The 26,337-nt window shown below is 36.8% G+C and overlaps 1 protein-coding gene across 23 annotated transcripts in view; it reads left to right on the forward strand.

Annotated features, from left to right (window-relative positions):
- Positions 1 to 26,337, forward strand: part of FOXJ3 (forkhead box J3) — a 228,997-nt gene that overhangs the window by 165,937 nt on the left and 36,723 nt on the right. For 14 of the 23 annotated variants that reach the window (XM_081492325.1, XM_081492320.1, XM_081492330.1 and 11 more), the window contains 2 exons: positions 12,648 to 12,731; positions 24,290 to 24,391. In XM_081492325.1, the coding sequence (XP_081348451.1) occupies positions 12,648 to 12,731; positions 24,290 to 24,391 (186 nt within the window). The remainder of the gene's footprint in view (positions 1 to 12,647; positions 12,732 to 24,289; positions 24,392 to 26,337) is intronic. The other 9 variants (XM_081492333.1, XM_081492340.1, XM_081492336.1 and 6 more) reach the window with 1 other exon arrangement.

Genomic DNA, 26,337 nt, shown 5'->3' on the forward strand with positions numbered 1-26,337 from the left:
TTTGATGTTACTTTTGTAACTATTATAGCTAATATTGTTACTATTGTTTTGGGGTACTGTGAACCACATTCACATAAGACAGCAAACTTAATTGATAAATGTTGTTTGTATTCTGTTAAACTTATTGGACTTTCCTCCAATTTTCATTTCCCTTCTCCTTGAGCACCCCTATTCCCTGAGACACCAATATTGAAATTAGGCCAACTAATAACCCTGCAGTGGTTCCCAAATGTTCAAGTGAAAGGAAGAGTTGCATATCTGTCACTTTAAATCAAAAACTAAAAATGATTAAGCTTAAGGCTTCCCTGGTGGCTCAGTGATAAAGAATCCTCCTGCCAATGCAGGAGGCATGGGTTCAATCCCTGGTCCAGGAAGATCCCACATGCCACGGAGCAGCTAAGACCTTTGTACCACAACTATTGAGCCTGTGCTCTGGAGCCTGGGAACTGCAGCTACTGAGCCCTCATACTACAAGCACTGAAGCCTGTGTGCCGTAGAGCCTGTGTTCAGCAACAAGAGAAGTCACTGCAATGAGAAGCCCATGCATGGCAGCTAGAGAGTAGCCCCCACTTGCTGCAACTAGAGAAAATCTTGAGCCAGCACAGCCCAAAAATAAATAAAATTTTTAAAAATTTCACATCGAAAGAAAAATGATTAAGCTTAGTGAAAAAAGCATGTCAAAAGCTGAGATAGACTGAAAGCTCTTGTGCCAAACATTTAACCAAGCTGTGAGTGCAAAGGAAAAGTTCCTGAAGGAAATTAAAGTCCTACTCCACTAAACACACAAATAAATGATAAGAAAGCAAAATAGTGTTAATATTGATATGGAAAAAGTTTTAGTGTATGTATAGAAAATCAAACTAGCTACAACATTCCCCTAAGCCAAAGCCTAATTCAGAGCAAGGCACTAACTCTCTTCAATTATATGAAGGCTGAGAGCTATGAGGAGGCCGCAGAAGAAAAGTTTGAAGCTAGCAGAGATTGGTTCATGAGGTTTAAGGAATGGAGCTGTCTCCATAACATCAGAGTGCAAGGTGAAGCAGCAAATGCTGATGTAGAAGCTACAGCAAGTTATCCAGACAGTCTAGCTAAGATAATTCTTTGTGATGGCAACACTAAACAACAGATTTTCAGTGTTGACAGAACAGCCTTCTACTGGAAGATGATGCCATGTAGGACTTCTGTGGCTAAAGAGCAGAAGTCAGTGCCTGGCTGCAAAGCTTCAAAGAACAGACTGACTCTCTTGTTAGGGGCTAATGTAGCTGGTGACTTTAAGTTGAAGCCAGTGCTCATTTATCATTTTGACCACCACAGTACTCCTGACAACATGATTTACTCAGTATATTAAACCCACTGTTGAGAAAGAAGTGTGTTTCGTAAGGATATAGCTGCCATAGTGATTCCTTGGATGGATCTGGACAAAGGAAATTGAAAGTGTTTTGGAAAGAATCCAGCATTCTGTATGGTGTTAGAAACACTCACGGATTCATTGGAAGAGGTCAAAATACCAGCATTAACAAAATTTTGAAAGAAGTTAATCCAACCCTCATGGATGTCTTTGCGGGGTTCTAGACTTCAGTGGAGAAGTAACTGCAGATGTGAAGTGGAAATAGAAAGAGAACTAGAATCAGAAGTGGAGCCTGAACTGCTACAAACTTTTGACAAAGCTTTAATGGTTGAGGAATTGCTCCTTAGGGATGAGCAAAGAAAATGGCTCCTTGAGATGGAGTCTGCTCCTGGTAAAGGTGAAGATTGTTGAAACAACGGCAGAGGATTTAGCATATTACATAAACTTGGTAGAGAAAGCAGCAACAGGATTTGAGAGGATTGATTCTAATTTTAACAGAAATTCTGTGGGTAAAATCCTGTCAAATAGCATTACATGCTACAGAGAAATAGTTCATGAAAGGAAGAGTCAATTGATGTGGCAGACTTAATGGTTGTCTTACTGCCACACAGCTACCTCAACTTTCAGCATCTACTATGCTGAATAGTCAGCAGCCATCAGCATAGAGGCAAGACCCTCCCTCTGGCAGCAAAAAGATTATGACTACCCGATGGCTCAGTATTGATGGTTAGTATCTTTTAGCAATAAAGTGTTTTTAAGTTAAGGTTGTACATTGTTTTTTTTAGACATAATGCTGTTGCACACTTAATAGACTACAGTATAGTATAAACATAACTTTTATATGTACTGTGAAACTAAAAAATTCATGATTTGCTTTATTGTGATATTTGTTTTAAATTGCAGTGGTCTGCAACTGAACCTGCAATATTGCTGAGGTATGCCTATAGTACTTTTGTTGGAATTTAACGTGGTATATTACTTAGGGAAAATTTTATAGGGAGCTTGCCTAGCAGTCAGTGAGGGAAGTGAAAGAGACTGATGTCAGTGTGACTTTGATACGAGTTGAAGTTGTCTCAGCTCCTGAATCAGGTGAAACAAGTGTGGATTTAGCAGACACGGGTTTCAAAACAGCCATTATAAATATGTTGAAAGAATTAAAACATACTCTAATAATTAATGAATGAAGAGATAGGGAATTTGAATAGAGATGGAAACTAGAAAAAGAACTAAAGGAAAATTGTAGAGCTGAAAATACAATAACTAAATGAGTAATTTACTGAATGGCCTTAACAAAATATTGGATACACCAGAAGAAAAGATCAATTGATCAGGAACGTCTAAGAATTATAAATGTATGTGCCCAAAAATAGAGCTTCAAGAAATCAAACAAAAATGATCAGAACTAAAAAGAGAAATTGACAAATGCACAATTTTTAATTATGGTGTAGCTGATGTAGTGTATTATATAAGTTTCAAGTGTATCACATAAATAATAGTAATTCACAATTTTTAAAGGTCATATTTATAGTTACTATAAAATATTGACTATATTCCCTGTGCTGTACAATATATCCTAGTAGCTTATTTATTTTATACTTATACCCAGGAATGGAATTGCTGGATCACATTGTAGTTCTATTTTTAGTTTTTGGGGGGAACCTCCATACTGTTTTCCACAGTGACTCCACCAATTTACAACCCCACCAGCAGTGTACAGTAGTTCCCTTTTTTTTTCATTCTTTCCAACATTTGTTATCTGTGGTCTTTTTGATGATAGCCATTCTGGGTATGAGGTGGTATCTCATTATGGTTTTGATTTGCATTTCCCTGATGATTAGCGATGTTGTGTGAACTGTTAAATTGATATTAATCCCTTCTAAATGATGAAATATTTGAGATGTATATTTTTTGACTAGAGGAATTAGATTAGGAAGAAAAAACAAAGAGATACTTAGGAAGTTCCAAACATTTAGAAATTAATGTAGTTAATGTAGTATCTCTGGGTCAGAGAAATCATAAGAATATTAGAAAATATTTGAACTGAGTGATGAGAGCAGAAAATATAAACATTTAAATGCTTTTATTTGAAAAATCAGAAGGGTCCAAAATCTATTACTTCAAGCATGTTTCTTAAGTTGAAAAATAAGAACAAGTTGAGTTCAAAGTAAGTAGAAGGAAGGAAATAATAAAGGTAAATAAATAAAATAGAAAAGAAACAAAAAGCAATGAAACAAGGAGCAACAATACCAGTCTCAAATACAATTCTTACCAAAAAACATGAATGAACAGTTCATTCATCAGCATCACTATTATGGCAAAGAAGTAACAGATCTATAGACCAGTATGTTTGTGAACTTAGACCCAGTAATCTTTAATACAATATTAGCAAATTAAATTCATTGATATATAAAAGGAAAAATACATCATGAGCAGAAAGGATTTGTCCCAAGAATGCATTGCAGGTTGAAATTAAAAAAACAATTGATTTAATTCACCATGTGAGTAGAAGAAAACTGAAAAATCGTATCTCAAGTGTAGAAAATTTTTACAAAATTTGATACCCATTCAGCAAGTTGGCAATAAAGGAATTTCCTTTATTTAAAGAAATCTATAAAAAACCTACAGTTTATCATATTTCATAGTGAGACATTGAATGCTTTTCCTCTGAGATTGAGAAATAAACAAAAATGCTTGTATTCACTGTTACCATTGTTCTGTTAAAATTTCAAGTCAGTGGAGTAAGGCAAAGAAAAAAATAGAAGACATCTAGGTTGAATAAGAATAAAATTTTCTTATGTTGGCAAATGACTTTATTGCATATGTAGAAAATCCTAAAGAGTCTATGGAATAGCTGGTAGAACTAATAAGTGAGTTTAGCAAAGTCATAAGATACAAGTCAGTACAGTTTTTTTAGTTTAATTTTTTAATGCTGTCAATGGTTAGAAAATGAAATTTAAAAGAAAAGCAGTTCTGTTTACTGCTGCTGCTGCTAAGTCGCTTCAGTCGTGTCCGACTCTGTGCGACCCCATAGACGGCAGCCCACCAGGCTCTCCCGTCCCTGGGATTCTCCAGGCAAGAACACTGGAGTGGGTTGCCATTTCCTTCTCCAATGCATGAAAGTGAAAAGTGAAAGTGAAGTCGCTCAGTCGTGTCCGACTCTGCGCGACCCCAAGGACTGCAGCCTACCAGGCTCCTCCGTCCATGGGATTTTCCAGGCAAGAGTACTGGAGTGGGTTGCCATTGCCTTCTCCGAGTTCTGTTTACAGTAGCATCCAAAATAATGAAATACTTTAGGGATACATTTTAACAAAATATATGCAGCCTATTTATTGAAAATTGTAAAACACTGCTGAGAGAAATAAAGCGAGACCAAAGTAAATGGAAAAATATAGCATGTTTGTGGAATAGAGGACTCGTAGATGTCTGTCTTCCCCAAATTGGTTTATAGAGTTAATGCAATCTCAGTAAAAATCCTAGCAGGCTTCTTTTTTAGAAATTGACAGTCTGATTCTCTTAGTCATATGGAAATGCAAAGGACCTAGAATTGGCAGAGCAATTTTTTTGGGAAAAAAAAAAAAGATTGCAGGACTATAGTGCTTGATTTCAAGACTTTCTATATAGCTATAGTAATCAAGACAAAATGGTATTAGCACAGGGACAGCTGTGTAGATCAATGGAACAGAATAGAGTTCAGAAGTAGACTTACATATATATCAAGCTGATTTTTGGTAGAGATGCCAGTGTAATTCACTGGGGAAAGGACATAGTCTTTTTCAAGAAATGTTTATATCTTGGTGGAAGAAAAATTTATATTGATCCTTAACCTCACACTTTTAAGTTAACTGTGTATCTATCTCTAACAAAACACGTTATTTAAAAAGTATAAAAAAATTCTTAAAACAAAAATAATCAAAAGTCTTATATAACCTAAATAAACCATGTGGTCAAATTTATGAACAACTGCTTTACAAAGGATGATACCTGATGACAGTAAGTACATGCAGAGATGCCTGTCAACATTATTCATAATGGAAATGCACATGAAAATCACTGAGGTACAACTGCACATCCCCTAGATGGTTGTAATTGGTAAGACTTAAATACCAAGTATTGTCAAAGACATGGAGCAGTTCAACTCATGTATTGCTAATAGTAGTAGAAAAGAGTGTGCCAATTTGAGTTCATGTGAAATTTTGGAAAATGCAAAACTATAATAATAGGAAGCAGATGAGTAGCTGTATGGGATGGAGATGAGGGAACATAGGAAGAGGGATTGCTTATTGAGCCACAAAGAGGAGCTTTTTAGGGTGATGAAAATGTTCTTTATTTTGATTTTGTTGTTGTGTGCATGTATATACATTTGTCAAAACTTCTTTAACTGTATACTTAAAATAGGTGCACTTTATTTTTTAAAAAATATACTTCAGTAAACTTGATTTTAAAAATAAAACCAGGAAGCTAAAAGTTCTTATTTCTTACTTGCTCTACTTAAACCTATAGGAGTAGGCCCTGCTCTGGGAAGAAATTTGATGGAATGTATGTTGATTGGCAATATTTAAGCAGTTTATTTTTTGTGAGAAATATTGTTTAATAAGGAAGAAAAAAGGTAGCTGCTTTTTAAAGGTAGCTGAAAGGGATTTGTGTGTGTGTAGGGCAAAATATAACAAAGTTTACCATTGTAGTTATTTTTTAAGTGTATAACTCAGTGGCATTAAGTCCTTAATATTGTTGTACAGCCACCACCATCATCCATCTCCAGAAGTTAATCATCTTCCCAAACTGATCTCTGTACCCATTAAGCATAGTTCCATATCTTCCCTCTTCCCATCTCCTGCCAACCACCACTGCTTTCTGTTTCTGTGATATTGACTTCTCTAGGTACCTCATGTTTGTAGAATCTCACAGTATTTTCCTCCTTATGACTGATTTATTTCACTTAGCATGTCTTCAAGGTTTACTCATCTTATAGCATGCATGTGTCAGAATTTATTAAAGAGTGAATAATGTTCCTTTGCATGTATGTACCTTATTTATGTTTATCCATCGACACTTGTGTTGCTTTCACCTTTTTAACTTTGGGAATAGCTTGCTGTGAACATGATGGTACAGATATCTGTTCAAGTCCCTGCTTTGGATTCTTTTGGGTATATATAGAACCTTGAAGTGAAATTGATTGATCATGTGGTAATTTTGTGTAATTGTTTGAGCAGTTGCCGTACCGTCTTCCGCAGTAGGTGTGCCACTTTACCTTTCCACCAGCTGTGCACAAAGGTTCCAGTTTCTCCCTATTGCCACCAACACATTATATTGTTTTTTTGATGATAGATAGCCTAATGTGTGTCAGATGGTGTCTTGCAGTTTTGATTTGCAAAGGGAAGTTTTCAGTCCTTTAATTCAAACTGGCTATTTCGTAGATGAAACTCAGATAATAGGTTCGCAAGAGCCACTAGGAAGAAGATTTTGCAACTCTTTTGTGAATCATTTCAGTTGTTTTTGCATTTGAGCATTCAGGATTTTTTGTTTGTTTTGGTTTTATTAAGTATAGTTGATTTACAAGATTGTAGGTTGTGTTAGTTTCTGGTGTACAGTAAAGTGATTCAGTTATGCATAAACTTTCATTATGGTTTATTACAGAATATTGGATATAGTTCCCTGTGTTATCCAGTAGGAGCTTGTTGTTCACTCATTCTCTATATGTGCAAAGTTGCTTCAGTCGTGTTCCACTGTTTGCGACCCCATGGACTGTAGCCTGCCAGGCTCCTCTGTCTGTGGGATTCCCCACGCTAGATTACTGGAGTGGGTTGCCCTCCTCTAGGACATCTTCCTGACCCAGGGATCAAACCCATGTCTCCTACGTCGGCTGGCTGTTCTTTATTGCTAACCCACCTGGGAAGCCCCCATTCTCTATATATCATAGCTTGCATCTGCTAGTCCCAAACTCCCGGTCTAACTCTTCCTTTCCCCCTCGCCCCTTTGGCAACCACAAATCTGTTCTCTGTGTCAGTAAGTCTGTTTCTGTTTTGTACATAAGTTCATTTGTGTCATATTTTAGATTCCACATATAATTGATATCATACGGTGTTTTTCTCTTTCTGACTTCATTTAGTATGATAACCTCTAGGTCTATTTGTGTAGCTGCAAATGACATTATTTCATTCTTTGTTTTTTTGTGGCTGAGTAATATTCTATTGTACATATACACCACATCCTCTTTATCCATTCATCTGTCAATGGGCATTAGGTTGTTTCCCTGTCTTGGCTATTGTGAATAGTGCTTCTATGAAATTTGGGATGCATGTATCTTTTCAGACTATTTTTCTGGATATATGAGCATTCAGGGTTTTGTCTTAAGTTTTGGAAAAGTAATTGAAGTTTCAGACCATGATTTTTTAAATTATTATAACTAGGGTCAAATACATCTTTTTTAGTCAAAATAGGAACCGTTACAATCAGTACATTTTGCCAAAGAGAAATAAGTTTGTTTATTCCTATAGTGTAAAAATCCGTGTTTTGGAATTTGACGGAATTCTTGGAAAGCATTTTCTGCTTCCTGCTGGTTGTGAAAATGTTTTCCCTATGAAAAGTTGTTGAGCTGCTTGAAGAAGTGGTAGTCAGTTGGCAAGAGGTTGGATGAATATGGTGGATGAAGCAAAACAAAACTTCTCAGCCCAGTTCAACTTTTGAAGTATTGGTTATGCAACATGCTTTCAGGCGTTATCATGGAGAAGAATTGGGCCCATTCTGTTGACCAGTGCTGGCTGCAGATGTTGCAGTTTTTGGTGCATCTCATCAGTTTGCTGGGCATGCTTCTCAGATGTAATGGTTTTGCCAAGATTCAGAAAGCTGTAGTGGGTCAGACAGGCAGCAGACCACCAAACAGCAACCATGATGTTTTTTGGTACAAGTTTGGCTTTGGGAAGTCCTTTGGAGCTTCTTCTTGGTCCAGTCACTGTGCTGGTCATCGCTGGTTGTCATATAAAATCCACTTTTTGTTGCATGTCACAATCCAATTGCGAAATGATTCATTGTGTAGAATAAGAAAAGATGACACTTCAAAACCGGTTTTTTTGATTTGCAGTCAGCTCATAGACACCCACTTACTGAGCCTTTTCACCTTTCCAATTTGCTTCAAATGTAGAATGGTCAACATTGAGTAATTCTAAGAGGATCAGCTTCGATGATGGCTTGCAGTTGGTCGTTGTCAACTTCCAGTGGCCAGCCACTGTGCTCCTCATCATCAAGGCTCTTGTCTCCTTTGCAAAACTTCTTGAACCACCACTGCACTATATGTTTGTTAGCAGTTCTTGGGCCAACTACACTGTTGATGTTGCGAGTTGTCTCTGCTGCTTTATGACCCATTTTGAACTTGAATTAAAAAATCACTTGAATTTGCTTTTTGTCTAGCATCATTTCTGTAGTCTAAAATAAATATGAAATCAACAGCAAGTAGTAAATCATTAGCAAGAAAAATAAAGCGAGAAATGCACATTAAAATGATGTATAACATAACCACATTTGTTTAAGAATGTATTCCAATATCAAATGGCAAAGTTCATCAGTGCAAAACCGCGATTACTTTTGCACCAACCTAATAAATACATAATGGATAGGGTTAGGCTTAAGAACAGTTGTTTTCTCTTTTGTTGATCTATTTGTGATAAATTGCAGCCAGTTATATTTTGTGTGGCAGGACAGATACATATTTGTTTTTGTAGTTTTATTAAAATGTTTAATAACAAATCACTGTAATGTTTGGACAGTAGGTGGTTTCTCAGATTAATACAGACATACACACTCTTGCAAAACAAACACTGAAATTTATCATTTTCATGAACAGTGATTTAAACTGTTGTCCATTGAATTTGAGTATTTTTCTTCCTGCTTCACTTTCAACTTTAGTATCAGCTGGGTGTAGAACTTTTTCTTGCTTTACTAATTTTGAGACCTGCTAGCCTGAACCATAGTTATGAAATTGTTGTTTTAAGTTTTAGTGCTTAATTTCTGTAGCATTTACATTTTACATGGTTCTTGGCAAGTTTACGTCAGGTCTGGTAGGCTTATTAGCTGAAATGTAATGACCACTTAGAAAAGATAACATGGGAGAATGCCCCAGTATGGCTGTGTGTGAAGTGAGATACTGCCTAGATTAGGGCCTGGGGAAGCCTGATGTTATACCCTATACTTGGCACTATTTGTTCATTATCTTCCCTCTACCCCCATTCTAACAGATGTTTATTGAGTACTTACTCTGTGTCTGATATGGTACCTGTGGATACAGAAATGAGTTTCTATACTTTAAGAAACTTGTAGCCTAAAAAGGATGTGCGATGTGTGCATGTGTGTGTGTACTCTAAGTCACTTCAGTTGTATATGACTGCTACCCTAGGAACTGTAGCCTGCCAGACTCCTGTCCATGGGATTCTCCAGGCAGCAATACTGGAGTGGATTGCCATGCCCTCCTCCAGGGTATCTTCCCAACCCAGGGATCGAACCTGAGTCTCTTACGTTTCCTGCATTGGTAGGTAGTTCTTTACCACTGGCTTCATTTGGGAAGCCCCATAAATGGTATAGAGAGATCTTGTAGAGAGAGAGATGAATTCCTGAGTATTGTAAAATGATCAGAGAAGGATTCCTTTATATAACATCTGAACTAACATTTGGAGGTGGAATATGAGTTTGTCAGTTGTAAGGTAGCTGTTATAGGCAAGGAGATCAGCATGTAGAACAGGCACAGATGCATGAAAGAACATGATGTATTTAAGGAGGTGTATGCAGATAAGTCATGTGGGGCACAACAATTGATAGATGAAAGCTGCACTTCCCCTCATTGTCAAATTCCAGTTCCAGTTCAGTCGCTTAGTTGTGTCCAACTCTTTGCGACCCTATGAGCTGCAGCACGCCAGGCCTCCCTGTCCATCACCAACTCCCAGAGTTTAACCAAACTCATGTCCATTGAGTTGTTGATGCCATCCAACCATCTCATCCTCTGTCGTCCCCTTCTCCTCCTGCCCTCAATCTTTCCCAGCATCAGGGTCTTTTCCAATGAGTCAGCTCTTCTCATCAGGTGGCCAAAGCATTGGAGTTTCAGCTTCAGCATCAGTCCTTCCAGTGAACACCCAGGACTGATCTCCTTTATGATGGATGGGTTGGATCTGCTTGCAGTCCAAGGGACTCTTAAGAGTCTTCTCCAACACCACAGATCAAAAGCATCAATTCTTTGGCACTCAGCTTTCTTTATAGTCCAACTCTCACATCCATACATGACCACTGGAAAAACCATAGCCTTGACTAGATGGACCTTTGTTGACAAAGTAATGTCTCTGCTTTTTAATATGCTATCTAGGTTGGTCATAACTTCCCTTCCAGGGAGTAAGCGTCTTTTAATTTCATGACTACAATCACCATCTGCAGTGATTTTTGAGCCCCCAAAAATAAAGTCAGCCACTGTTTCCCCATCTATTTGCCATGAAGTGATGGGACCAGATGCCATGATCTTAGTTTTCTGAATGTTGAGCTTTAAGCCAACTTTTTCACTCTCCTCTTGCACTTTCATCAAGAGGCTCTTTAGTTCTTCTTCGCTTTCTGCCATAAGGGTGGTGTCATCTGCATATCTGAGGTTATTAATATTTCTCCCAGCAATCTGGATTCCAACTTGTGCTTCATCCAGGCCAGCATTTCTCATGATGTACTCTGCATATAAGTTAAATAAGCAGGGTGACAATATACAGCCTTGATGCACTCCTTTCCTATTTGGAACCAGTCTGTTGTTCCATGTCCAGTCCTAACTGTTGCTTCCTGACCTGCATACAGGTTTCTCAAGAGGCAGGTCAGGTATTCCCATCTCTTTCAGAATTTTCCACAGTTTATTTTGATCCATACAATCAAAGGCTTTGGCATAGTCAATAACGCAGAAATAGATGTTTTTCTGGAACTCTCTTGATTTTTCGATGATCCAGCGGGTGTTGGCAATTTAATCTCTGGTTCCTCTGGCTTTTCTAAAACCAGCTTGAACATCTGGAAGGTCACGGTGCACGTATTGCTAAAGCCTGCTTGGAGAATTTTGAGCATTACTTTACTAGTGTGTGAGATGAGTGCAATTGTGTGGTAGTTCAAGCATTCTTTGGCATTGCCTTTCTTTGGGATTGGAATGTTGTCATTCCATTGTCATTGTCAAATATTGCCTGAAAAGGCAACCTGGGAAGACTAATTAAATAATAGAGGGCAAGATTAAACTTGATTCTGGTCCTGGCTCTCAGATTCTTGGTTGAACAGACTTTTATTTTTCTGAGCTTTGATCTCCTCGTTCGTATATGTGCAAACTATATAATCTTTGCTTTTCAAGATACTTTTGAGGAAGTCACAGTTTGAGGGCCTGGAATACAGTAGGTCATCAACATGTGTTTTTGAAAGAGTGGTCTGAGAACTTGTATCAAAAAGTAAGAGAGAATGAATAGTTAAAATTAGAATAAACAATAAAAGATATATGTATAGACCATTGCTTCCCAGGGTACACTTATTGTATAAAATATGATCAAGAAAATTGTTTTATAAAGTGTTTCACTTGTTTCGTTTTTGTGAGGTCCCATGTTGCAGAAACTACACATAAGATTCTGGGGACTTCCCTGGTGGTCCAGTGGTTGAGAATCCTCCTTCCAGTGCATAGGGCGTGGGTTGGATCCCTTGTCAGGAACTAAGATCGCACATGCCATGGGGCAACTAAGCCTGTGCACCACAACTAGAGAGCCCTTGTGCTGCAGTGGAGCCTGTGCACTGCAATGAAAGATCCTGACGCAGCCAAATAAATAAATAAATGTTTAAAAAAATTCTATAGGCATTGCAAGTTATTACTGCAGGCAAAAGCAAGGGACCTGGGAAGGAAAAGACCATAAAATAGCTAATTAAAAAATAAAATTAAGGGAAAAAATTAAAAGAAACATTCTGTTACCCTTGAATGTCATGTGCTGTTGTAATGATCACATGTGTTCAAATAAGGTTTAGTATATGTACATTTTAAATGTGTTTGGATGGTCATTTTCCTTTTTTTATTTGGCTGTGATAAATTTCTTGGACTTGGTTTCTTCAGATTGTGATTTTTTTAATTTTTAATAGTTACAAATGGACTTCTTTTCTTACATAAACTTTTACTTTTCCCAGTTCAAAATTAGTGTTTCCTCTCACTCTACTCTCCCATTGTTGTATCTGCAGAATGTTTCCTTTTGAAGCACAGGATTGTGAAAGTCCGTTTTAATGTTACAGAATTGCTGTAATATACTGTTAATATTTATTTCTTTATCTTTAGGGGTCCTATTGGGCAATAGACACCAATCCGAAGGAAGATGCGCTGCCTACTCGGCCAAAGAAGAGAGCGCGATCTGTAGAACGGGTAAAAGACTCTATCACTAGTTTAGTATGATGGGGTTATTATTTCGGAAGTATAGATCTTAAAAATTTATTTCTGTATAATACTGTAATTTCCAGTATTGCAGTAAGTATAACTATAATGAAGGTAATATTTTACTTGAGTGGCATTTTCTGTTTTTTCAAAACAAAAAACATTTCAAAAAAACAAAAAACATTTTCTGTTTTTTTCAAAACACTTTGAGACTTACTTGATCTTGACAACTCTTGAGTGAGGTGGGCAGTTTAGGAATCAGGTAAAAGGGTTTTTGTTTGTTTATTTATTTTGTAATTAGGGCACAGTTTTTATCTAACTGAAGGTTGAATCCAGGTCTCTTAATTTGCTACTCTTCCCTCTCTGCATCACTGAGGACTGGTTTTATGTAACAAAACCATTCCCTTTCACCGCAGATAATCAGTCTGATTATATTGAATTTTCCTGATTATCCTCAAAATGCCTTTTCCTGATTCCAACTATGTAATAATTATTTTGTACACCAATCTGTAAGGACCTCAAGCTGGGCTTAAATTGGGATTGGATGAGCCATGAGGTACAGCAGCAATGGCATGTAGTCAGACAAATTTATGCTGCCAGCAGAGGGAATTCAAGCACTCCAGTTACTAAGCTTTGCAAAATTAAAAGTGAACTCTCAGGTCAGAACCCTTTTTGGTTTTATACAAACCAAAATTTGAAAAGGTTTATATTGATGGTATAGTCTTCTAGTAATAGAGTTTTAAGGCTGAGCTCTGTAAGTAATGGTTTGAGAGGGAATGACCCTCAGTTATTGCTGTCCAGCTTTTGTTTTTTAAAACATGTGACTTTATTTTGGTATCTTTTTTAAAATTTATATTCTATTTTTTAAAGTTTATTTTTAGTTAAGAGGATAATATGGACTTTTATTGTGTGAAAATGTGGAGAACACAGTGTTGAGCATCTACTGCCAGAATTATAAGGAAGGGGAGAAGCATCCACATCATTTAACCCAGGGCATTAGCACGGATGCTTTTATCTTGAGGCTGGAGAATTGTGGTCTCTCCCATTTGCTCTCTCCTTCTGAATTTCCTGGAACTTGAGTATTTTTAGAAATTTGAATTGGTAGTTGGGTTGACAACTGGGCATTCTGTTTGGATATGAAGCCTGGCTTTTATTCTGTTACCTTGTTTCATAATGCTTAGAGCAATACTTCTTTATTTCTAAGAGCACTCTTATTTTTTTTTTTTCTGAAGACCATATTGTCAGTTTTATAATGGAAGTCTACGGAAATACAGTATTCTGGTTACAGAATTATGTTTTATATACTGAGTATATGTTCTTGAATGTGTATTTGAACATGTATTTTCTATATTTATTTTCTGCTGTTTATATTTTTATCTTTTAAGTTTAAAGCATTTAAAAGTTCCAACAACTTGCCTTTGTAGTATAGTTCCATAAAATATCCAGTACCAGAGCCTTTCAGTTAGTATAGTATACTGATATTTATTTTTGCCTGAGCTATGCGTTGGTTGCTACTGTAGGAGAGGAGCCTAAAGAAAGAGAACAGCTGTAAGCAGAGTATGTCTAATCAGGGAGACAAATGTTGTTTAATACAGAGTACAAACTCTCACAAATACTCTGAAAGGTAATATTCTTACAAAACATAATTTTGTGTCCTGATAAACTGATGTGTCTGTACTTTTTTATTTAGAGGGTTTTTTGGGGGCAGGTACTATTTTTGTTAGGACACAATTTGTATTTAAGTATACTTGTATTTAAGTAGTTATTGGGTTTTATCTAAGGGAGTATCTAAGATGGTCAGATAGTGAGTATGATTGTTAAACATTTAGAACTTTTTGTCAAAAACTAAACATGATTCACAGGTTGAAACTTTGAAGAGTTTTTAAAATGTAGATGGTAAATATGTTGACATCCCCGAAAGCGTATTAAACTTCTGAAATGTTACTTCTTTGTCCATGTGTAAACATCAGAGCTCTATGTGAAATATTAATGTATGTCACACATTTTTGAAGAAAGAAGAGCTTTTAGTGTAAGAGAAGCAATTTTTAAAAATGCACGTAACAGTATCTTCATGTCTTAAAGGAAAAATAAAGCCTATTGTTATCTTCAGCCTAGTATTCTTAACACAGTTGTCTGGACTGTCTTCCTGTTCCCTCCATTTACTTGAATAAACCTCTGTTCTCTTTTGTCCATTGTGGTATTACTTTCTTCATTTCTTAATCCTTGAATATGTATCAGTAAATGCCTTTCATTTTCCTTTTTCTGTTTTCTTTCATCATCTTACCATGTTTTCTTTATTTATCATAAAGTAGACATGAAGACCTAAAAAGAATTATTAATAAAGTTTAGCATGGTGAAGATGCATGGGCTCCATGGCTAGGATTCCTGTGTTTTTCTTCTGGCCTTCCTATTTACATCTTTTGTGACTTTTGGCAAGTTAGAATTTTTGAGCTTTAGTATCTTCAAGTGTAAAGGAAAAGGATAGAAGTCTTAACAGCTGCCATGGACTAAGTGTGTTCCCCTAAATTCACATGTTGAAACCCTAATCCCAGTGTGATGGTATTTGGAGGTGAGGCCTTTGGCAGATAATTAGATCAAGACTGTGAAGCCCTCATAAATGGCATCGGCGCCCTAATAAGAATAGGCCAGAGAGCTGGCTAGCTCTTTTCTGCCATGTGAGAATACCACTGAGGATACCTGCAAAAGAGCTTTCACAAGAACCTGACCATGCTGGCGCCATGATCTTGGACTTCCAGCCTCCAGAACTGTGAGAAATAAATTTCTGTTTTGATAAGCCACCAGTTTATGGTATTTTGTTATAGCAACCTGAACTAAGATAACAGCATAATAAAAATATAATTGAGTTTATGTGGTAGATGTTTTTTAAGAATTTTGTGTATATTAAGTTATTAATTTTTATAGTAAATCCAAATGATGCAAGTGATAGGCACAGATACTAAGTTGTCCAAGGGTACAAAGGACAGTAGTAAGTACCAAGGCCAGAATTACGAACTCAGTCTGCCTTGAGAGTCTATGCTGTTTACAGTTGCACTATACTGCCGCTAGTATTTACTGTGCGAAGATCATAGCACTCAGATTTCTTTTCATCTATACATATCTTATTATGAGATAATGGACTTTATTTATTTTTGGATCTGAATACTAATTTTTTTCTTTAATGCTATTTAAAAGTATTTTTAATTTAAGTAAGTTGGTATACAACATTATATTAGTTTCAGGTATATAACCTAGTGATTCAGTATTTTTATAGATTATACTCCATTTAAAGTTATAAAATAATGGCTATATTGCCCTGTGCTGTACAATTTATCCTTGTTGCTTATTTGTTTTATACATGGTAGTTTCTGTCTCTTAATCCCATACCCTTACCTTGCCCCTCCCTTCTTCATTCATCTCACTGGTAACCACTAGTTTGTTCTCTATATCTAAGAGTCTGTTTCTCTTTTGTAGTTTATTTTTGTTTGTCTTTGAGATTCAGCGTATTTGAGATTCAGCATATAAGTGATGACATAGAATGTTTGTCTTTGTCTTTGACTTATTTCACTAAGCATAATACTCTCTGAGTTCATCCACATTGCTGCAAATGGCAGAATTTCATTCTTTTTTATGAGTAATATTCCTTCACATACACACATACACACACACACATATATTTATATATATATCTCATTTCTTTATCCAGTCATCTGTTGAGGGAGACTTAAGTTGCTTCCATATCTTGACTGTTGTAAATAATGCTGCTATGAACATTGGGATGCATGTATCTTTTCAAATTAGTGTTTTCATTTTCTTCAGGTATATACCCAGGAGTGGAATTGCTGGATCATATGGTAGTTCTTTTTTATTTTTTGAGGAACTTTCATATTATTTTCTATAGTGCTGTACCAATTTACAGTCTCACCAGCAGTATACTAGGGTTCCTTTTTCTCCACTTCCTTGCCAGCATTTGTTTGTAGACTTTTTGATGATAGCCATATTTACAGGTATGCAGTGATAATGTGATTTTGATTTGTGTTACTCTGATGATTGATTACTTGTTGAGCATTATTTCGTGTGCCTGTTGTTCATCTATTTATCTTTTCTGGAAAAGTGTCAATTCAGATCTTTTGCCCATTCCTTTAATTGGGTTGTTTGGTTTTTTGATGTTGAGTTGTTTGAGCTTGTTTATATATTTTGGGTATTAACTCCTTATTGGTCACATCATTTGCAAATGTTTTCTCACATTTAGTAGGTCTTCTTTTTGTTTTGTTGATAGGTCCTATTTGTTTATTTTTGCTTTTGTTTTTGCCTTAGGAAATAGACCCAAAATAATAATGCTATGATTTATGTCATGGAATGTTCTACATATGGCCTTTTCTAGGAGATTTATGTTTTTTGGTCTTACATTTAGTCTTTAATTCATTTAGAGTTTTATATTGTAATAGAGTTTAATTGTGTATATGATGTAAGGAAATGTTCTAATTTCTTTTTACATGTAGCTGTCCAATTTTCCCTTTTTTTCATGTATTGAAGAGACTCTTCTCTCAATATATTCTTGCCTCCTTTATCATAGATTAATTGGCGATAAGTGTATAAGTTTTATTTCTGGGCTCTGTTCTGTTCCATTGATCTATGAATCTGTTTGTGTGCCAGTGCCAGGCTATTCTGATGACTGTAGCTTTGTAGTATAGTTTGAAGCCAGGGAGTGTGATTTTCCAGCTTTGTTTTATTTTTCCCCCTCAAGATTGCTTTGGCAAGTTTAGGCTCTTTTGTGGTTCTGTATAAATTTTAGGATTAATTCTACTTCTGTGAAAAATGTCATGGGTATTTTGATAAGAATTGCATTAGGGCTGTAGATTGCTTTGCGTAGTATGGTGATTTTAACAATATTAGTTCTTCCAGTCTAAATACATGGGATATCTTTCCCTTTCTTTGTATATATCTTTAGTTTCCTTCGTCAGCATTTCATAATTTTCACAGTATATGTATTTCACTTCCTTAGTTAAGTATATTCCTAGGTGTTTTTACTGTTTTTGATGCAATTTTAAATGGTATTTTCTTGCTTTTTCTTCCTGATAGTTCATTATTGGTGTATAGAAAAGCAACAGATGTCTATATATTAATATTGTACCTTTAGCTTTACTGAATTCATTTACTAGTTCTGATAGATTTTTTTTTTTTGCTGCAGACTTTAGGGTTTCTATATATAGTATGATGTTATCTGCAAATAGTGACAGCTTTACTTATTCCCTTCCAGTTTTTTCCTGTCTGATTGCTGTGGTTAAGACTTCCAGTACTATGTTAAATAAGAAGTGGCAAGAGTGGGAATTCTTAGCTTATTCCTGATTTTAAAGGAAAGGCTTTCAGCTTTCACTATTGAGTATTGGCTGTTTGAATTTGGCTTGCCAATATTTTGTTGAGTATTTTTGCATCTATATTCATCAGAGATACTGGCTTGTCATTTTCTCTTTTTGTAGTGTCTTTGTCTGGTTTTAGTTAACCAGATCTCTTCATTTTAAGAGAACCCACCACATTTAATCCAAATCTATATATGCACACACATATATATAATTGTCATAAATACTGTTACAAATGACATCAAATTACTATGTAATTAAGCAACATGTTAGAGCAAGCAGTGGTAACTAAAGTGACTCAAAGTAGAAAATGCTTCTGTGGGAAGGCCTATAGGAAGAGGAGTAAGACTTAGAAATTTGATGCAGAAGTATAACTTTTTTACATATAAAATAGTAAAAGATCAGGGACTAACCTGGTTGATTCAGTGGTTAAAACCCCACGCTTCCACTTCAGGGGGCACAGGTTTGATCCCTGACTGAGAAGCTAAGATCCTAAATTGTTACACAGAGTGGTTTTGTTGTTTGAAGTGATCTCTTACCACTTGCCTTTCTTCTCTGAGGCTGTGTCTGAATGAGGGAGGCTTTAGTTAAAGGTATATATGGGCAGAAGAAGGAATGCAGTCTGCATATTCCCAGAACTCTTAGAACTGAAAAACATTTCAATTGGGCAAACGTATACTGAGTGTACATTGTGTGGGAGGTACTACATGTTTCCTCCATGAGATACATTGAAGTAAAATTTGAGAAATGCTGCTCATTTTTGTAAGCTAGAAAGTGTTTCATAAGGGGTTATTTTGATAAATGGGTAGGATTTACTTTTTTGTTTTTTAACACTATTGTTGGAGATAGTTCATGTACAGCTAATTGAATGTTTAAAGTTTACAGTTTGAGGATTTTTGTCATGTGAAGTTATTACTAGTTGACAGTATGAACATTTCTATCACACCCAAAAGTTTCCTCATTTTCTTTTGTAACTTGTGCCTCCCTCCACTCTTATCCCAGACAACCCAATCTGGGGAGAATTGACATCTTAATATTATTTCAAGCCATGAAAGTATGATATCTTTCCATTCATTACATTGTTAATTTCTCTCAGGAATGTTTAGTTTTCAGTATAGAGGACTTGGATGTTTCCAGTTAGGTTTACTCATGAATATTTTGGATTTGGATGCTATATGTTTTAAAGTTCAGTTTTTTGCTGCTAGTAATAAAAATGTAATTAATTTTTGTATATTAAACCTGTATCCTGCAATCTTGTTAGTTCTAGTATTTTTTAAAGATGCCTTGGGATTTTCTATAATTATGTTATCTGCAAATAGACAGTTTTCCTGTGTCTTTCCTTTCTCCTCCTCTGTCTCTTCCTAGAACCTTACTGCAGTGATGAGAATCTCTCATTTCAAGTCTTTACTTGAAATGAGGAAGCGGGCATCCAGCCTTATTTCCATTCTTAGGAGGAAAGTATCCAGTCTTTCACCCCTAAGTATGACATAAGCTGTAGGGCTTTTGTAGATGCTGTTTATCAGATTGAGGAAGTTCTCTAGTAAGCCCAGTTTAGTGAGAGTTTTTATCATGAATGGGTGTAAATTTTTTTAACTGCTCTTTTTGTTCCTACTGAGGTGATTATATGACTTTTCTTTTATTCTGTTTGAATGTTGAATTACATTGATTGCATTTGAAATGTTGAACCTTGTATTCCTTGGATGAACCCTTACTATGTCATGATATATTATCCCATTAATGTATCCTTGTATTCCTTTTGCTAATATCTGAAGGATTTTCACATCTGTGTTCATGAGGGATGTGGATGCAACAAAAATGAGGTAGTCAGAACATTAAAAGATTATGTTCAAGAAAACTAGACCTCTCAAGTTAATGAATTTAGCACTTTTCTATGTATGGGAAGATGCGAGAGTCTGGGCTCACTGAAATCATTCCTTTGATATGCACTCTAACTATCTAGGGCCAGTATCCTGTTGCTGTTCTCCATCCTGAATCCCCTCAGGGTGTACAGTTGAGGGTGACTACAGTGGCTTATGGCTTGATGGCCTTATCATCTTTTGTTCACTTATTGAACAGGTGATATTTTTCATCTATAGTAATATTGGCAAGGTTTTGATATTAGGGTTATGCTAGCCTCATAAAACTGAGAGAGGTATATTCCTTGTGTTTTCTGAAAAATTTCTTGATTGGTAGATTGGTATATCTTCCTTGAATATTTGAGAAAATTCATCAGTGAAATCATCTGGACCTGAAGATGAAGATGTTTTTTGTGTGTGTGGAGGCTCAGCTTGTAAAGAATCCACCTGCAATGAGGGAGACCTGGGTTCGATCCCTGGGTTGGGAAGATATCCTGGAGAAGGGAAAGGCTACCTGCTTCAGTATTCTGGCCTGAAGAATTCCATGGACTGTAGAGTCCATGGGGTGACGAAGAGTTGGACACAACTGAGCGAATTTCCCTTTCAGTTTCACTTTTGATAGTTACTTTGTTATGGGACTGTTCACATTTTCTTTTTTTATTCCAGTTTTGATAAATTGTGTTCTTAAGGAATTTTGTCCCTTGTGTCTAATTGGTAATATTTGTTAGTGTAAAGTAGATCATAATATTCTCTTACTTTAACATATATAGAGTCTGTAGTAATAACTCTTTCATTCTTGATATTGATGATTTGTTTTCTCTTTTTTCTTCATTGGTATAGCTAAAGGTTTGTCAATTTGGTTAGTCTTTTCAAAGAATCAGGTTTTGCCTTAAAAAATAATTTTTTTCTGTTGGTTTTCTGTTTCATTTCTATTTTTATCTTTACCATTTATTTCTTTCTCAGTTCAGTTCAGTTCAATCGCTCAGTCCTGTCCGACTCTGTGACTTCAAGGACTGCCCCATGCCAGGCTTCCCTGTCCATCACCAATTCCTGGAGCTTACTCAAACTCATGTCCATCGAATCCGTGATGCCATCCAACCATCTCATCCTCTGTCATCCCCTTCTTCTCCCGCCTTCAAGCTCTCCCAGCATCAGGATCTTTTCAAATGAGCCAGCTCTTTGCATCAGGTGGCCAAAGTATTGGAGTTTCAGCTTTAGCATCAGTCCTTCCAATGAATATTCAGGACCGATTTCCTTTAGGATTGACTGGTTGGATCACCTTGCAGTCCATGGGACTCTTCAAGAGTCTTCTCCAACACCATAGTTCAAAAGCATCAATTCTTCAGCACTCAGCTTTCTTTATAGTCCACCTCTCACACCCATACATGCTGCTGCTGCTAAGTTGCTTCAGTCATGTCCGACCCCGTGTGACCCCAGAGATGGCAGCCCACCAGGCTCCCCCGTCCCTGGGATTCTCCAGGCAAGAACACTGGAGTGGGTTGCCATTTCCTTCTCTAATCATCCATACATGACTACTGGAAAAACCATAACTTTGACTAGATGGACCTTTGTTGACAAAGTAATGTCTTGACTTTTTAATATGCTATATAGGTTGGTCATAGCTTTTCTTCCAAGAAGCAAGCATGTTTTAATTTCATGGCTGCAGTCACCATCTGCAGTGATTTTGGAGCCAAAATAAGTCTGTCACTGTTTCCACCGTTTCCCCATCTATTTGCCATGAAGTAATGGGACCAGATGCCATGATTTTCATTTTCTGAATGTTGAGTTTTAAGCCAACATTTTCACTCTCCTCTTTCACTTTCATCAAAAGGCTCTAGTTCTTCTTCACTGTCTGCCATAAAGGTGGTATCATCTGTGTATCTGAGGTTATTGATATTTCTCCCGGAAATCTTGATTCCAGCTTGTGCTTCATCCAGCCTGGCATTTCTCATGATGTACTCTGCATATAAGTTAAATAAACAGGGTGACAGTATGCAGCCTTGACATACTCCCTTCCCAATTTGGAACCAGTTTGTTGTTTCATGTACAGTTCTGTTACTTCTTGACCTGCATATAGGAGGCAGGTCAGGTGGTCTGGTATTCCCATTTCTTTAAGAATTTTCCACAGTTTGTTGTGATCCACACAGTCAAAGCCTTTGGCATAGATAGAAATAGATGTTTTTCTGGAACTCTCTTGCTTTTTCAATGTTCCAGCAGGTGTTGGCAATTTGATCTCTGGTTTCTCTGCCTTTTCTGAATCCAGCTTGAACATCTGTAAGTTCATGGTTCACGTACGCTGAAGCCTGGCCTGGAGAATTTTGAGCATTACTTCACTAGCATGTGAGATGAGTATAATTGTGTGGTAGTTTGAGCATTCTTTGGCATTGCCTTTGGGATTGAAATGAAAACTGACCTTTTCCAGTCCTGTGGCCACTGCTGAGTTTTCCAAATTTGCTGGGATATTGAGTACAGCACTTTCACAGCATCATCTTTTAGGATTTGAAATAGCTCAACTGGAATTCCATCACCTCCATTAGCTTTGTTCATAGCGATGCTTTCTAAGGCCCACTTGACTTCACATTCCAGGATGTCTGGCTGTAGGTGAGTGATCACACCATTGTGGTTATCTGGGTCGTGATGATCTTTTTTGTACAGTTCTTCTGTGTATTCTTGTCACCTCTCATTAATATCTTCTGCTTCTGTTAGGTCCATACTGTTTGTCTTTTTTTGTGCCCATCTTTGCATGAAATGTTCCCTTGGTATCTCTAATTTTCTTGAAGTGATCTCTAGTCTTTCCCATTCTATTGTTTTTCTCTATTTCTTTGCATTGATCACTGAGGAAGGCTTTCTTATCTCTCCTTGGCTATTATTTGGAACTCTGCATTCAAATGGGTATATCTTTCTGTTTCTTCTTTGCCTTTAGCTTTTTTTCTTTTCTCAGCTGTTTGTAAGGCCTCCTCAGACAACCATTTTGCCTTTTTGCATTTCTTTTTCTTGGGGATGGTCTTGATCCCTATACAGTAACACGAACCTCCATCCATAGTTCTTCAGGCACTCTTGTCTGTCAGGTCTAATCCCTTGAATCTATTTGTCTCTTCCACTGTATAATCGTAAGGGATTTGATTTAGGTCATAACCTGAATGCTTTTTGGTTTTTCCTACTTTCTTCAATTTAAGTCTGAATTTGGCAATAAAGAGTTAATGATCTGAGGCACAGTCAGCTCCCAGTCTTGTTTTTGCTGACTGTATAGACCTTCTCCATCTTTGACTGCAAAGAGTATAATCAATCGGATTTCATTATTGACCGTCTGGTGATGTCCATGTGTAGAGTCTTCTCTTGTGTTGTTGCAAGAGGGTGTTTGCTATGACCCGTGCATTCTCTTAGCAAAACTCTGTTAGCCTTTGCTCTGCTTCATTTTGTACTCCAAGGCTAAATTTTCCTGTTACTCCAGGTATCTCTTGACTTCCTACTTTTGCATTCCAATCCCCTATGATGAAAAGAACATCTTTTTTGGTGTTATTTCTAGAAGGTCTGGTAGGTCTTCATAGAACCATTTAACTTAGCTTCTTTGGCCTTAGTGATTGGGGCATCGACTTGAATTACTGTGGTATTGAATGGTTTGCCTTGGAAATGAACAGAGATCATTCTGTCATTTTTGAGATTGTTTTTGAGGGTATTAACTTCAGCTTTCTGATTATGCAAGATCACTACCACCACATCTGTGTCCCAGGGTTGCAGCGAGAGGGAAAGAGAATGGGGGACAACCAAATTCTTTTCAAAGACATGACCCAAAAGTTGCACACATCACTCTTGCTCAAATCCCATTTGTCACACCTTAGTCCCATTGCTGCAAGTAGTTGCAAATGAGGCTGAAAAAGGTGATCTTTAGCTGGGCAGTGATGAATTAATGACTCCAGAGATCCATTACTGAAGGGTAGAAGAGGGGAGGGATTGGCTTTAGTGGACTATTAGCAGTATCAGCTACAGAAGTTTATCTCTAATATTTGTAAACTCATTCCATAGCCTGTGGTGATTATCAGGTCAGTGATTGTGTGCTACATCACTTCATTTGTGCCTGATTCTTTGCAACCCTGTGAACGGTAGCCCACCAGGCTCCTCTGTCCATGGGATTCTCCAGGGAAGTACACTGGATTGGGTTGCCATTTCTTTCTCCATAGCCTATTAAAATATAGTAGAAGAGAATTCAGCAAGGAGTTTATTTTCAGAAACAAAGTACAAAACTGGATATTGGAGAATTTTATGAAATAACTTCAAATTGTGTTAAAGTTGGTGGTTTAATGAGTTAATAATTATTTATTTTGTTCTTGTATTTTAGGCCTCAACTCCATATAGCATAGATTCAGATTCTTTGGGAATGGAGTGTATTATTTCGGGAAGTGCCTCTCCAACTCTGGCAATCAACACTGTGACTAACAAAGTAATTCTTTTTTTTTTTTTTTTTTAACACTTTTGAAATGTCATTGAGTAATACATTTTATTTGCTTTTATAGTAACAACAGGTTTCTTTATGGTTGAGGTTCAAGAAGATAGCAGTTTGACCAAACCATACATGGCAGTTTGAAAGCTGAATCCTCAGTGCTTTTTAGCTTTATATAAGTTAGAAGTAAATAAATAATTCTCTGGAAAATTGAAAGATACTTATTGGAAAGCTCTATATTAAATCTAAATTCTTGACATTTCCAGTCCCCCCAAATTTTTGAGTATAGTATTTTATTGAATCAGTTTGTTTCAAAATCATTGGTTACCCCTCTAAATATTTAAAAAAGATTTAAAAAAAGATTGACAAAGTCCCAGGGCATCAGCTGAATCCAGTAAGATAAATAATTCAGGCAAACTTATAAAGTTGATTTGAATGTTGGTCAACATCTTTCATGATATTCAAGTCTAGGTACATACCCAGAAATAATCTGAGGTAGTCTACTGCAATTTTTTTTTAGACAAGGGTCAAAAGTTTGTGCCAACTCATTGTTCAGTATACCTAGTGGGATACAAATATCTCTTTGTATCAAGAGATACTTGAAATCAAGGTAATTTCTTAACCTCATACCTCAAAACCCTATAAAGGCTGTGGGAGGTTCATGAAGTGACTCAGTTCTGTGCATTTGTTTGCTCCTTACTGGACCATGATGGGCACCTTGAGGGACGTATATTTCCCACACTTGTACTCATATAATCTGTCAGTCTTGCTTTACTGTCTCCTCTCATCTCCCTTGTTTTCACTTGCTCTTTGTTTTTTCTCTCATTCTTGTACTCTCTTGTGCACATACATAATCACAAACGCATACACATACTCAATTGCTATATGTAGTATCTTTCTATTTGTTAAAGTTAATGGATTAACAGAAGACAGGTTATAATCAGAGTCAGATTTCTAATTTAGATAGGAAACTGGCAGCTGAGATAAAGAGTAATAAGTTTTCTCAGATAACAATATACAGGCTGATGCCACCAGAATCACTTAGGAGAGGGATATGTTAGTGTGTATGTAATGTTTGGTGGCGGTAGTAATTCCTAGATTCCATTGCAGGCCTACCAAATCAATTACTTTATCTTTGTGGAGAGGACCCAGAAATCCGTACTTTTAAAAATCTTCCCTAAGGGTACCCAGCTAGACATGAGTATTTCTGGTGAAACCCGTGGGCTGGAATCAGAAGTATCCAGTACTGTTCTTTGCAGTAGTCCAAGTAGAAGATGCTGAGGCCTAAACATGGAAGTTGTGGCTGTTAGGAAACAATTAGAAAATAGTAATGCTGGGACTTCATGACTAAATAAAGCAACTGGAGTTTTTGGACTTCTGCTTTCAGATATGATAGAATACCTAGTATCGGATTAACTCTTCTCCCTATCTATATAAAATTACCACTCCATCCCCAACCCCCTGCCTACCAATTAAAAAGAGAGGAGAGGCATTAGAGAAAAAGATTGGACTTCAGAAGCGAAAATCTCAATAAAAAGGGAAGCACACTGAGATAAGCTATACACATTTTCCTTTGGGATGTTTCCCACTTCTCAGTGCATGTCATAGAGCCTGAACAGAAAACTGCAACCTTGAGCAGTCATTGAGCTAGGGAGGTAAAAGCTGAAGTTTGAGGTTGCCAAAGAGCCAGGGCTTAAGGACCAGCAAGCAGTATCCACTTAAGGCTTTTGCTGACCCCTAACCTGTGTGTGCTTGGACTCGAATGCAGACAAATAAGTAGAGCTTGCACTAGCCAGGATTCAGCAGTCTCATAGAGAAGGGGGACAAAAATTGTAGTTCTTCCAGAAGGGAGCTATGGTAAACACCCCAGTATTTCAGATTGATAATTCAAAAGATTATGTTCTATGAGTAAGAGCAAACCAAAATAACACCAGTCTCAAACTGTT

Source organism: Giraffa tippelskirchi, chromosome 5 (genome assembly GCF_054371585.1).
Source record: "Giraffa tippelskirchi isolate mGirTip1 chromosome 5, T2T-mGirTip1v1.2.pri, whole genome shotgun sequence".
In the NCBI taxonomy this organism is placed as follows: domain Eukaryota; kingdom Metazoa; phylum Chordata; class Mammalia; order Artiodactyla; family Giraffidae; genus Giraffa; species Giraffa tippelskirchi.